This window comes from Phallusia mammillata, chromosome 7 (genome assembly GCF_965637545.1).
Source record: "Phallusia mammillata chromosome 7, kaPhaMamm4.hap1.1, whole genome shotgun sequence".
NCBI lineage: Eukaryota > Metazoa > Chordata > Ascidiacea > Phlebobranchia > Ascidiidae > Phallusia > Phallusia mammillata.
The window spans coordinates 2,539,425-2,553,321 of record NC_137258.1 but is presented as its reverse complement, the minus strand read 5'-3'; the positions used below and the strand labels follow the sequence as shown (position 1 = coordinate 2,553,321).

The window sequence follows — 13,897 nt, the reverse complement described above, 5'->3', positions numbered from 1 at the left end:
ACAGATGTATGTGCAAATGGACATGACTCGAAATTTTTAACATTTGCAAGATATACGCACTTGTGTCAATAACCAATAACTTCAATTTTGACCTTTAAGTTGTAATATTGAGTCGGGTGTTTTCTGTAGACTTTGATATAGCTCGGGAAAAAATGCTGAGTAATCGATTATGACAACGTCAATCGAAGCGTTCACATGAAAGACGTTGTTGTTGCGACCGAAGTAACGAAGTTAACTTAAAGTAAACTGGCCAAGAATTTGTAGCAAAGTTGTGGTCTACCGTGTAAAACTTTGTATGTGTTCTTATTTGTGATTTGCAGGTAAACACGTTTGTCATCATGTCGTTGAAATTGTATTCATATTGGCGAAGCACTTGCTCATGGCGTGTTCGTATTTGTTTGGCACTAAAGGGAATCAAAAGTGAAATTGTTCCTGTTCATCTTGTGCAAGATGGTGGAATGCAACATAAACCAGAATACAGGTACACCTCCTGGACCGAATTGTGGTACATAATTTCCGGTTTGATATCCATACATTAATCACCAATGATACCAGACCCCATTGTTTTAATGTAAATTGTACTTTCCCTTTAAATATTGTCTAATAATAAGAAAGGATTTGTGTCTTTAAATATTAGCATTCAGCAAGCGGTCACGTCTAAAACTGCGGGCCCACTTGGATCACTTGGCCCACCTCATGCAATTAAACAACTGCGGGCCCGCATGGCACACTTTTTGCAAGTATAAAAACTGCGGGCCCACTATATCTAGTGCTTGTCGCTTCTCTCGCAGGAAAAATCTGCGGGCCCACTAAACCCAGTGCTTGTCGCGTCTCTCGCAAGTATAAAAACTGTTGGCCCGCAGTTTTTTTCTATTGCATGAGGTGGGCCAAGTGGGCCCGCAGATTAAGACGTGACCCTTCAGCAAGCATTATTAGTTATTATGCTTAAATGTTAGAACCCAAAAGTTTTATTTAATTTGGCCTATCCAATTCACGTTAAAGCTCACCAGTTTGCAGAAATCAGTAAATTTATGTATTTTTCCCTATACCTGCTTTATTATTTTGGACACAATATGTCATTCATAGAGCTCTATCGTGTAACAATGGGTTGGACAACTTGTGTTTTATATAGATTTGGGTCGTAACTATTATGTTTTTGATTATTGCATCATTCACAATGATCAGATTGTGACCTGAAGTCACAGCTGTACTGCAAAGCATGAGCAAAGCTTGCGAACTAGAACAAAAACATCTCATTGTTATTAGTATTATTTCAATAGTTGAGTCCAATTGTCAATACTGTGGGTATCCTCAATATTAAGATTCACCCTTATCTAATTTATCTGTTCTAACTATAGCTTTATAGTTGATGAAGAAAAGCTGATTAGTTTGCTAAGGGATAACAAAAATATGGTATTACATTTTTGCAGTAGGACTTATTTTAAGTAAAGTTGCAAGAAGCCTTTTTTGGTGCTTTGGTATTAGGGCTTTACATATAAACACAGAATAAAAGAAATATACTTCAATGGCAATTTACATCGGTGACTCTTAATCAGTAAACACCAGCAATGGGATTAGAAAACAGTAACTGCACAACTGAGCTATTTACTCGTTGTCATAGGGATGTAAACCCCCTTGGGCAGGTTCCAACATTGGTGGATGACAACCATGTTATATCACAGTCAATGGCAATCATGGAATATATTGAGGAAAAATTTAAAAGTCAGGGACCTCCACTTTTGCCAGATGATTTTGCAGAGCGTGCAAAAGTTCGACAACTATGTGAGGTAGATGTTGAAAATTGATAATTTTGAAACCATGTCTTTGTAATATTCTGGTTCAAAGTAATATTATTTTTTATACACTGTTCCTGCAACTTTTCAAAAAGATTTAAGTCCGTATGTCAGTCATATTTCATTTGCATTTTCACTTCAGCAAATACATCATTGCTGAATGGTTTTATGAATAAGCAAGGACAAAAAAAACTCTTGTTATATATGGTGTGTGATAGTTGTAGACTGAAGTTTTCAATGTCAGTGTTCAGTATGCAATAAAAAAAATGGGTAAAGATTGCTATTAATCAGATTTTTCCATTATATAACATTACACCAGTTAAACAATACAAACATTAGGCTGAAACATTTGTTCAGCAAGCATAATATTGATAATATGCCCTGGCTGCTGTTATGGCACATCATCAAGTAGTTTCTAAGCGGTTGTGTATTTTGCTTTAAAGAAGTTTTCTGCAAAATCATTGCGTTATCTGCATTTTAATGGATAACCATGTGCAGATAATGTTACCAACATGTTAACTGAATTGTTTTATATTTTAGACCATTGCTTCTGGAATACAGCCTTTGCAAAATCTTTCTGTACTGCAAAAGATTGGCGAAACTAAAGTTGATTGGGCTAACCATTGGATAACTGTTGGATTTCAAGCTTTGGAGAAAATGCTAACCATGACTGCTGGGACATATTGCGTTGGCAACAATATAACTATGGCTGATGCTTGTTTAGTTCCTCAGGTGAATAAACTAACTATTGTGTACTTCTTAAAACAATACTACGTTTAATATTATTTCTTTTCATTAACCTAGTATGAATTTACTTGCCCAAGTTAGTTTTTTTTTCATAAATATATTACTAATGTAAATAAAGAGGATTCAGCCCATATCCTCTCATCTACGGGTGGCTGAAAGTCCAGATTGTTTTCGTACTATTTCCATTAATTCAGCTGAACGTTTTGGCAATCTTTCTTAACTGTTGATAACTTCTCCATCTCTACTCTGAGTTCCCTGTTTATGAAATTGTTTGCACATTAAAGTCTAACAAAAAGTGTGACATTTCATTCAGACCAATTTTTTATGGCCAAATGCTTAACCACTTTTAATTAAATCATGGCAGCATAAATTCATTTCATACTGTCAAGCTTTTGTAAGGCAAAGGATGTGTAATAAGACCTGAAGTTTAAGTTATGAGGCAGTGACAAATGTTTGTACTATTAAAACCATTTTGTTTCAGGTTTACAATGCAAACAGATTTAAAGTTAAAATGGAGGATTTTCCAATTATTACAAGAATAAATGCAACACTACAGGAGCACAAAGCTTTCATAGAAGCAAGCCCAGACAACCAAGTGGATTGCCCAAACAAAAATTAAACACAAGAGTGCCATTTTTTTATTGGTGTCTTATTTTTGTAGAAGTTCCATTGAAACTTTTTGTGTCTAAGTTGCCTTTTTTGTTTACCACAATTTTATGACACAAAATATTTTTGAAGTATGGCACAAAATTAATGTTTAATGTGTGTTTGTTTACCGATCAACATTTAAATCGACAATTTTTAATCAGAAAATCTGTGGAGGACCATTTTTGTCTAAAAAAACAATGCCTTTGAATGCAGTTGTTGTGTTTCAGTGTATTAACTAAACTACCATGATAAACACATTTTATTTGGTGTCAGTTTTATGCCATAATACTGTTTTTAAGTATTTTCTGTTCTTTTTGATGTGTGCAACTGCATTTTGAATTAAGTTACCTTCTATTGCAAATGTTTTCCGATAATTGTACTAATGACTGAATGTATTGTGTACTATTTGAATTTAAACTTCTGTTTACAGCTGATCTTGCCACTTAGGTTTTTTTGTAAAATCTGTAAATATTGTGTAACTCTGTTATTAACATCTTCCCTGCATCATGGACTGGATGAAAAACCTCAGCGAAGCCCAAAAGCAGTTGCCGATTTCCCAACTAGCCATACCAGGCTCGCACGATTCTGGTGCATTTTATCTTGATCGCAATGGACCATTGTCACCTGGGGAAGAACCAATGTTTCAGTTTGTAAAACCGGCTGTATACAATTGGAGCATTACACAGTCTTTGGATTTTGAAGGACAACTCAACATAGGTATTCGGTATTTTGATCTGCGAATTGCACCCCACCCTGAAACACAGGAATTGTGTGTTGTACATGCATTGTTTGGAAATGAGATTAAACCTGTGCTTTATGAAATCAAGTCGTTTTTGCACCACCACCCTTCTGAAGTCGTAATACTTGACTTTAATCACCTTTTGGGTTTTACTGAAGAATCTAATTCAAAGTTAATAAGTATGATTACTGACTGCTTTGGGGCAAAACTTGCTGAGAGACGAAATAGTTTTGATGCAACAAGCTTGTCGAGCCTTTTGAAAGCTGGAAAGCAGGTTATTGTGTTCTATGCAAAAGAAACCACCAATGAGTTTTTGTGGTCTGAAAAGCTTATTTGTAACCCATGGCCAAATGTACAAACCACTGGGGAACTGGTAAAGTGTTTAGATTCTGGAATTGCAGAAAAGACCCAAGGTGCTTGTTATGTTTCGCAGGGTGTTTTAACACCCGTTTTGAAAACTTGTTTATTTCATTTGATGGCAACTTTAAAGTCTTGGGAGAATGATTGTGGTTTATACAATGGCATCCTGGAATGGATTAAAAAGCCAGATGTTGCAAAACAAATCAACATAGTGTTTACTGATTTTGTTGATGAACAGTTTGTGCAAACTGTAATTAAATGCAATGACAAGAACTAAGAAATCAGAGCAAGCTTATATGGCAAATTTGTCTTTTACAGTGCTTTAACCATGACAAAGTGTATGTGTGTGTAAAAATTCTGAATCTGTGTATGTCAGGGGTCGGCAACCCCTGGCATGCATGCCAACTTTGGCATGCGAGGTGTTTTTTCATGGCACGCCAACCAATTTGCGTGTTCATACTGAAGTAACAATTTAACCTGTTGCAGTGCTTGTTTTCAGTTTTTATCATATTATTGTCGTAAAATTCAGCCTTACATACACAAAATATTCCGCTTTCTCTTTATAATTGATATCAGCTGGCACGAACCACTAATATTTAGAAAAATGTTAGCACGCGAGGTTATTAAAACATTGAAATAACATGTAAATTGGTATGCATCGCCTAAAAGGTTGCCGATCCCCGGTCTATGTGTTTTCGGTGCTTGATATTTTTGATTGTATTTAAGCAATGTGTAAGTTCAAGAAAGATTTTAAATATTTGTTTTTTGCACTGCTTCTTGGACTGTTCTATGAGATTAGCTTTTTGTATGTTATCCTCAGTAACTGGTTGCTCTTATGCTTTCGCACAGAATTGAATGTTTTAATAATTTAAACTGAGACATTTTTTCAACCATGAGATTTTTTGAACTTTTTAATGTTGCATATTTTCATTGCCAAATGCAAGTAAATTTTGTCATAGGAATATACTAGGGAATTTTCTATTTGCCTAAACATGCCACCAATTTCTGATAATCCTGTGGAAGCAGATCTTCTGAGAATCTTTCGGAAGTGTGAAGACATTATGAGCAAGTATTCAGAAAATCAAGAACAAAGAATGAAATCGGTGAAAACAATGCTTCGGTGTTGTGAAACTATTCTGTAAATTTGAGTCTTGGTTTGTATGGCATTTTGCAATACCTGTGCCACATCCTTTTAGATATACATGGTGTGCAAATAGCAATTATTGGAATATGTTTTTATTGCTTTTTAGTACATCCAGGCCTTGGAAGACAAACTAGTGGATTTAAAAGAGACAGAAGACAGGTACGCCTACAAGTTCAATACTAAAAAGTGTTAGCCTGTTGTCTCAAGTAAAAGTAGTATCAATGAAAGTAATTTTAGGCCAAAAATATAAGTTTAGGCCAAAATATAACCAAATCTTTTATTTTAATGGAACAGAAACAATAGAAAAATGAAACACATAGTTAGTTTATTTAATTGGTAATTCATTATCCTTAAACTTTAAAATATGCCTGAATATTTTGTGCATTGACTTGTCACTAGTTTCAGTTTATGATTGTTTGGTCATTTGCACTTAATTTATTTGCCGTGTATATTTGAAATACAAATTAGACTTCTTAATTTTTCAGAATACCTGATGAAACAATGGACAAGTACCAAAGTAAAATCTCTGATTTCAAAGATTTTCTTATGGCGAAAACCACAGTAAGACATTTTCAATGTAAAAAACTATATTTTAATGATGAAAATTGATGCACTTTATAAGATGGATGATGTAAATGATAATTAATACAGTATCAGAAAAACAGAGCCTGATTTTAAACACTTCTTCTGTACTAGGCTATGTAAATTATTTTGACATTTTGATGAAAATTTACAGTCTCTTAAGATTGAAAGCAAAGTCAGCCAAACAAATCAAGCTTCTGATGATTTTAACAAGATGCATATGCAAGGTTCGTTTTTCTCTAGATTAAAACTATCTCATGATTTGTCTTCAAAGATAAAAATTGTTCTCAGAAAAGGCACAAAAACAAGTTGATTCTTTTTCAAAAAGTCGGGAAATGAAGAAAGAATTATTTTGGAAGGTAATGTGCTCATATTATCAAAAAATTTGATTTTAATTTACAAAGTGGTAAACCAATCTGTTTTCATGGTGTCTAGTATTGTCAAAATTAAGCTGGTTATTTTATGCCAAATACTGAAATAAGTTAACTTGGTATTATTTGGCTCATGATGTATAATGTAATAGCAAGGTACTTGCTCGTGATATCTTCAACTCTGTGAAAGACTTCCATAGCAATGTTGTTAAATAAACTATTCTTTCTAGTCCACAAATGCTTCACCAGACACTGAACTTCGGCATCGCCCGTAAGTACACTTTAAATGTGAAGAATGGTTTTACCCAATCAGCTATTATTCCACTCCCTTATGCAGAGTGGAAGGTCGCACTGCATCACAAGAAATCGAAGAAAACATCGCACACCAACATGAGAAACATGAGCAGCTAGCAAACGAAATGGTTAAGTTGGCACGACACTTGAAGGACAACACACAAATTGCAGGAAAAATCATCAAAGAAGATATGAAGGTACGTTGCTAAAATCTTTGTGCCTTTGTTGTAAAAGTGTTGTTGCACTTAAAAGGTTCTGGGTTCTATTCCTGTCTCAACCCCCTAAAGTTCCTTGCTTAAGTTGATTACTAATTTTAGCAACACACCTTCCAGCCAGTGAAATCAGTGAGGTAAACTAAATTCTAATGAAAGGAAATAAAGTATTCTGTGTCCGAAAAAAAATATGAAACACATATCCAAGTTCAAATCCTACCACAGTCGGAAATGAATTGAATTAAAAATGATCCAACTGACAAACACTAAGGTGGGCTGCTGGACTCATAATAAGCACAATGGTTCTATACTGTCTAAATATAAAAATTAAACAAACCCATCTACATGATATGATAGCCATATTGGCACCCAAGCCAAATAAAGCAAAGTATAATGTTAAAATTTGCTTGGTAGTTGTGATAATAACCGTTTAATGCCAAATGAATTCACTTAAGTGGAAATGCCAGTATGGTCCGACCAATGTTTACCAGGAAATGTCAGGAGATTTAACCCATATGCCCCACATGCAATGTGCAGTACTTAAAATTTAAATTTCAAGGCTTTTTGAACTTATAGTTGCTTTTTCAATTGTCTTATAGTTGTATTTCTCTTGGTTGAATGTAACACTTAGTGGTAATATGACCTGGTATTTTTTAGGTTTTTTATCATGATATATGACAGCTTTGTTAACCATTTAAAAATGCCAGAGATTTTTTTTCAACAGTTGTTTTTACTGTTATAGTAGAAAGTGTCTAAATTTTAAAGAAACATAGACATTTATAGCCACAATAATTATCTAAAATCCTCAAAAAAACACATCACAGTGTATTTGTGGCTTCTCAGGTTCTAGAAGAGTCCACCAGAAAAACGGACAAAAACTTGGGCCAGCTCAAACATGAATCCACCCGGTTGGAAGCACATCTTCAGAAAGGAACCAACTGGTGGCTGTGGATTGCCCTGGCAGTTGTGTGCGCAACTTTTATGTGCATGATCGTCTTTATTCGTTTTTTCCCCAAACCACGATAACACTCGTCCCACTTTACTAAAGGTTTGTTTTTTGGTTTCTTTGAAGAAGCTGAAATTAAAATTTGTTGGCATACATGATAGTGACATCACTAGTTATGACATAATGTAACTGTTGTTACATGTTGGTGACATCACTAGCTCTGACGTAAAAGAACTGCCATTCTATAATGGTGATATCATTGGTTATGATTAAATACGTGTGATGAGCAGAATAGGGGCGTTAGGTAACGTTTCTTAATTGTCTGATGTATTGTGCAGCCAATTTCCGTAATATTTCAGAAAATTATGTAAAATACAACTGCACAGGTTTGACCAGTAAAATTCTTAATACTGTATTTGCTAAATCTATTTGTTCATTCGTTTTAGATCTTTGTTACAACATTTTGTTTTGTTTGTTTTTTCAACCTATAAGTACAAGGATACTAAAATTTATGAAATTTATAATAGAAGTGAAATCTTTTTACTGCTTAAGGATTTTTAGCGGCGTGGTGCAATAATAAAGATAAGTTTAAAGAGAGTTAATGGTGTTGTTATGTTTAAGTCAGAAGCTGAAAGATCACTGCATTCGTGGCGAGAAGGCATCATCAGACTCTAGACCAAACTGTAAGTTGAGATAATGTTTTTGTCCACATGGTTACACGAAATATATATTCTAGGCACTGATAACAGTATACAGTATATATCATGTACAGTATATAGCCATCAGCTTCCACATTTTCTCTCTCAAACTAAAACAGATAGTTTTTTTAAGTGTAGAAGATAGGTTTTGAAGTTTAGTAAAGGAAGATAGTAGGATCGAAACGAAATTGGCAAAGAACTAATGTATAAGGATTATATTGTACTGCAGGAGTTGTCATGGGTTTCAGGTAATAGTTACATGAATGAAATAACAGTTGTATAAACCTTTGAAACATAGTAGCAAAGGTGGGACTGCAGTCTAAGCAATTGTTTTTTGGTGCAAATGTGAACAGAAAATTTCCAGATTGCGGGTAAAGCCGGTGGCCAGCAAGATAAATTTTAAATTTTTGCGAAGTGTAATATCGAATAAATGACTTACCACGAAAAATTGTAACACATAAGATTGATCAGATGTTTACCAAACATTACAATCATAGAATGTGGCTTCGCTTTGATAAAAATATCGAGTAGAGAAAAAAATATACCTCTTTAAAAAAATAATTCAATCAAAGCCTCAAAAAAACTTATGATAAAGTAAAATTATATACTCCCGCTGATTGACACCGATAGACTAGACATATACGAAAATTTTGCTCATAGTTATATTTTAAACTTATCTATCGTCAGCCAAATAGGCCTAATATCCCCACGAATACCATTTATCATGAGAAAACAGACTTGATTCTCATCGGTGACCGTGAGAGTTTTAATACCCTTTGCCGAATTTTGGCGTCAAATGAAATGAGTGAACCTTAAATACAACATCCTCCTTGGAGCGCGGCCCATCTAAAAATTGTCGGCGCATTGTTTGTGTGTTGTTGGATGATGCGCAATGACCCGTGACCTGGGGTCATCCGGATCGTCCCGTTTACCAAAACACTTTCCCAGGCTGTTTTGTGAAACGCTTGGAATGATTTAGTTTTAATTTTGCGTTTTTCCTCCTGATACGCATATAAATGCTGGAGAATTCAAAAAGAATATGTCTTCAAAGGTTAAACTTCGGAAAACCAGAATTTCGATGGTTGTCAGTCGTGAATTCTGTGCTCTGTTGTTTTCAGAGAAGTTTTTTTTATTTGCAGTTTAACATTGGACAAAATAATAAATCTAGTTTATGCATATTCTAGTGGAGGCTGATGTATATATGCGACCCAGTAAGCGTGGCGCAAAAGTTCGTAAGAGTTGAAATTCGAACTGACGAGTCATCAACATTTTTCGCTGATTTGAACCTGGAAACTCAAAATTTTGATTAGCGTTGGTTATGCCTGCGTTTGTCTCTTAGCAATTAGGTAAAGTTTGAGTTAATAAATAATGCGAGCTTTGAAAATCACCAAACTGGTGTAAACCTTGCAACTTCAATAAAAGTAAAGTTTTGAAATGTTATTGAAATCTTAAAGCAATCAGCCATCTCTTACCATGTGTTTAAATTGACCATGAGTTGTGTGCATAAATCTGCCCCGAATTTTAATATTTAACTTTCATTTAATTTGATTAATTTAAAAAAGGTCTGTTATATTCCACTGTCCAAAATCTTGGAATATGAATTTACCAGTTGTCAATTTCTTTATGTTTTCCCCGAGATAGATTTAGCTGAACAAAATAGTAAACTTTATCCATTGAACGTCACTATCCTACTGTGATGTAACCACCTGGAGGTTTCGGAGGTCTGTAATGGATTGGCGTTAGTACAGCTTGGCTTTTGTCATTTGCCGTTGGCCACGGGGTCACGGGTCGCCTGGTAACAAGGGCCCAAACATGGCGAGTAAATTTGCCGTGACTTGGCGTGAGAAAGCAGGCGAAAGTGACACTAATTTTCCGAGGTGCTTTGATAAAAACGACGAATTGACATTGACTGTGTGGAATCTATTGTTCGCAGTGTTTTCGGCACTTGAGATGTTTACTAACAAGCAGGTGCGGAATGAAAAGCCTTTTTTGTTTCTTCAACTTTTCATGTGATAATTTTGTCCCGAATTCATATTTTTTCTCTCATAACTTTAAACACAGACAAAATATCGTACTTGGAGGTTTAAAGTAAGGTCTAGAGTGGATATTGGAGTTATGTATACGAAGTTTTTGTGTTATCTCGCAATTTGAAGCTATCTTGTAGGTTGAAAGAGGGTCCAGAATTCTGGAACAGGCTATCGGAGTTATTCGGATTGCAATTTTTGTGTTAACCTGTATTTTAAAGATATTTGTTCAACTTTAGGTCAGATGTCGAAAGTTTTTTTTGCATTGGTGTTGTAAATGTCAAATGTGCGTTTGAAACTTATCACTTGGGAAAGAAGAACATACGGTGGGAAAGTTGCATTTTAGTGTAACTTTTTCTGATAAAACTTACAATGTAAATCTTAATACATCAAGGCTAAACAGGTGTTTACATTCCGCTACTTGGCGCTAGAGAACATGACTTTGCCACCAAAATACGGGACCACTAGGCTTCTTTGCAACTTTACAAAAATTTGCACAACTTAGAATTTTAAAGACTTTTTGAACTTAAATGCTTGCGTGAGGACAGCCCGAAACCAGACATAAAATCGTCAACTATAGATGTAATAGGTAAAGTAAAGCAATACTTAGCAAACGTTTTTTGTACTCACCAGAGGTGTTTTTAATGACATATTTGAATTTTTTGTTAGAATGGAAACAATCGTTGTATTGCTCCTTGCTGGTGTAAAAATGAAATTATAAAGTTTCTGATCAGGTTTTTATGTTTGGGCAAAGCGCCATGAATCATTGGACAAGTTTAGCCAGTTTTTTTGCAGCACACCGGCTGCGAAGCACTCAAGTAAAAAAATGTGTACATGCATAGTTGTGGTAACCATGCTGAGGTTATGCGAAAATAGGACATTCTACGGTTATAAATATGTTTTTCGATACAAAGTATTCACGTGATTGTTTTGTTATGAGTGTGTATGGCCTGCTGTCACGTGGAAATTCAACTGTTATTGCATTTCTTTATAGTGAGAAATAAGATTAGATCTAAAGTCGCAATGAATTAATCAGCTTAACAGTAACAGTCAAGCAGTAAAATACGTGGTAGAAAATTGTCACAAAGCCGCATAAATAAATCAATACCATCGGGCCTTGTCGGTTAAAGTCGAAATTATAAGTCGTTTCGGAATGCGTGAAAGTGGTGGGATTGGGATCAGTGGCCAACTAACAACGACAAACGAACTTTAACAATGGCGGAAATTCAAATGCAAACACTAAACACGTTTCAAGCCCGGCTCCGAGCAAAAATCGAAAGCACCATAAAACCGCACTGAAATTCCGCGTCGACAGCTTGAAGTTTGCAACAAACAGTTTTTTTCCTTGTCCAGGTGCGCGCGATGCCAACAAAGGCCAGTTTGTTCGAGAAATATGATTTAGCCTGGCGTTATTGTGCCGGGCGTTAAGTTACATCGGAAATATCGCGTTCTGCTCGCCGCAAATGGAGCGTCTGTCAACAGACTTTCGACTTGACGTTTAACAGCTGAAAAGTGTTAGACCGGGTTCATAGACGTGACCTAAACACTCTGTATTGTTTCCCCCAAGAGCGGTCCGTCACCACACAGTCACACAGAATTTACATAGCAATGCGGTCGCCACATTTGTTTACCTGCCACGAAACCATTAGCTCCTTTCTTGCGCCGTCGGATGCGGGCTATGTAATGACGTGTAACCTAATGGATGACGTCATTCTGTCAACAGTGCGTGACGTCATAATCTGTTTTTGTCCAATTTGTTTTTAGATCAAGGCGATTAATACGGCGTTTGTATGTGTTTAGCTTTATTGTGGCGACAACCTTGAAACAATGATTTGACAATGTTGTTGTTTGCTTAGGGTTCAAAAGGAAAGGGGTTTTACCGTAATCCGTATACCTTAACTGAATGAATGGAGTGGTGGTATAATATGGAAAACAATGCTGATCAGAAACGTTTAAGTAACGACTTTTGTGCCTTAGTTTGCTTCGAGAATTGACGCGCTTTTTTGTGGGGTTAAAATATAGATTTAACTACCGCTGCTCCGAAAACTAGTGTTAAATATATACCATGATGGCTTCTCACACTATAGACAGGCGAGAATAGGATGATTATATATCGACAGAAAAATCGTAATATTAGTTACAGGAACGTCACGATTTTCAAATAGACCTCATCAATTCAGTAACATAGTTCTCTTGACATATCTACGACCACAGTTAAATTCAGAACAAAATTTTGCTAATATATAATACGTTACTTTAAATTAACCCCGGAGAGGCTCTTATCTTGGGTTCAAATCCCACCGCAGGCTAGATTGTTGTTTTCCTGCCATATGCTTGGGAGACCAGCTTAATTCGTTGTAACGCCTTCAATATTGGCCTGGCGCACTATGATTTAGAAATGAATGTGCCGTGATCACGGGTCTACATAAATGCTTCAGGGTTGTTCAAACGGAAGTTTTTTTTTTCGAATTACTTATTTCCTATGTAATGCAAACATCGTATAGGCTACCTCATAATTTATGGAAATGATTTACCTCAGTGATCTTATGTTATTGACAGGTTTTCATTCGTGGGCATAAACCATTCAAAATGTCCTTGTTGGCGCCACTTAGCGGAAAACTACTTGTGTTTAGTTGTGCTGACTATGATCTTTGCTGATTAAGTGGTTTGGCAATCTACATGACTGATAAAACGCGTGTAAAGGGGCGACCATTTTACAAATTCAAGTATTTTCCCCAGATCGACAACCTGTTATCGAAATCAAACCAGATGATGACAAATGACGTATTTGGTGTCGTTATTATGTCATACTAGTTTCGATCGATTGCGTATTTTGCTATGACATCTAAAAACGATGAGTAAGGGATTGTTTCCAAGATACTGTAGTCAATGACAAAATGACATTTTGCTTACTGGTCGTGTCTACCAACAAGTTTTTCGAGTTTCGGTCAGGATCTTGGCTTGTTCTTTCCGTACGAGGCGGTTCGGGCCTAAAATTTGTATTCCCCTTTAAGTAAAGTATATCATATATTCGATTTTGTTTATAGTCGTAGGGTATTTTAATTTCTGCCCAACCAAATCTATCCTTCATTTATTTATACTACTTAATTTTTAATACTACTAAAATTGTTAAAACTGCGTTTGCTTTACATTTGGGTAAATTGAAAATCAATTCAACAAATTACACAGCTTGCAACAAAAGTTTCTTGTAATTTGTCTTTCTGTAAAGTAAAACAAAAGCAGTTTTGTAGTAACGTTAAATGCATTTGCTTGTGCTTTTTCCCTGTTAAATATTTAGAACACGATTTGGTACAATATACCATATGGGCCAACACCCAA

General features: G+C 35.5%; 4 protein-coding genes across 5 annotated transcripts in view; all 4 read left to right on the top strand.

Annotated features, from left to right (window-relative positions):
- Nucleotides 1-158: 158 nt before the first annotated feature.
- On the top strand, nucleotides 159-3,618 carry LOC145202739 (putative maleylacetoacetate isomerase 2). The gene is made up of 5 exons (XM_080075787.1): nucleotides 159-241; nucleotides 321-481; nucleotides 1,622-1,787; nucleotides 2,334-2,525; nucleotides 3,022-3,618. The coding sequence occupies exons 2-5, from the start codon at nucleotides 339-341 to the stop codon at nucleotides 3,157-3,159; spliced, it is 639 nt and encodes a 212-aa protein (XP_079931913.1). The 5' UTR covers nucleotides 159-241; nucleotides 321-338; the 3' UTR covers nucleotides 3,160-3,618.
- On the top strand, nucleotides 3,611-5,249 carry LOC145202737 (PI-PLC X domain-containing protein 2-like). Its single transcript, XM_080075783.1, has one exon. It carries the CDS (start codon nucleotides 3,695-3,697, stop codon nucleotides 4,562-4,564), a length of 870 nt encoding a protein of 289 aa, XP_079931909.1. The 5' UTR covers nucleotides 3,611-3,694; the 3' UTR covers nucleotides 4,565-5,249.
- On the top strand, nucleotides 5,235-8,433 carry LOC145202738 (vesicle transport protein USE1-like). Of its 2 annotated transcripts, none has more exons than XM_080075786.1 (8): nucleotides 5,235-5,390; nucleotides 5,538-5,590; nucleotides 5,917-5,992; nucleotides 6,177-6,240; nucleotides 6,305-6,372; nucleotides 6,615-6,655; nucleotides 6,722-6,875; nucleotides 7,734-8,433. In XM_080075786.1, the coding sequence occupies exons 1-8, from the start codon at nucleotides 5,280-5,282 to the stop codon at nucleotides 7,914-7,916; spliced, it is 750 nt and encodes a 249-aa protein (XP_079931912.1). In that variant the 5' UTR covers nucleotides 5,235-5,279; the 3' UTR covers nucleotides 7,917-8,433. The 2 variants fall into 2 exon arrangements, with proteins under 2 accessions (XP_079931912.1, XP_079931911.1); XM_080075785.1 differs by having other exon boundaries at nucleotides 6,168-6,240.
- Nucleotides 8,434-8,460: 27 nt separating this feature from the next.
- Nucleotides 8,461-13,897, top strand: part of LOC145202733 (protein Wnt-3a-like) — a 31,074-nt gene continuing 25,637 nt past the window's right edge. Inside the window, exon 1 of the mRNA XM_080075780.1 lies at nucleotides 8,461-8,519. The gene's annotated coding sequence lies outside the window, so the exon portion shown is untranslated. The remainder of the gene's footprint in view (nucleotides 8,520-13,897) is intronic.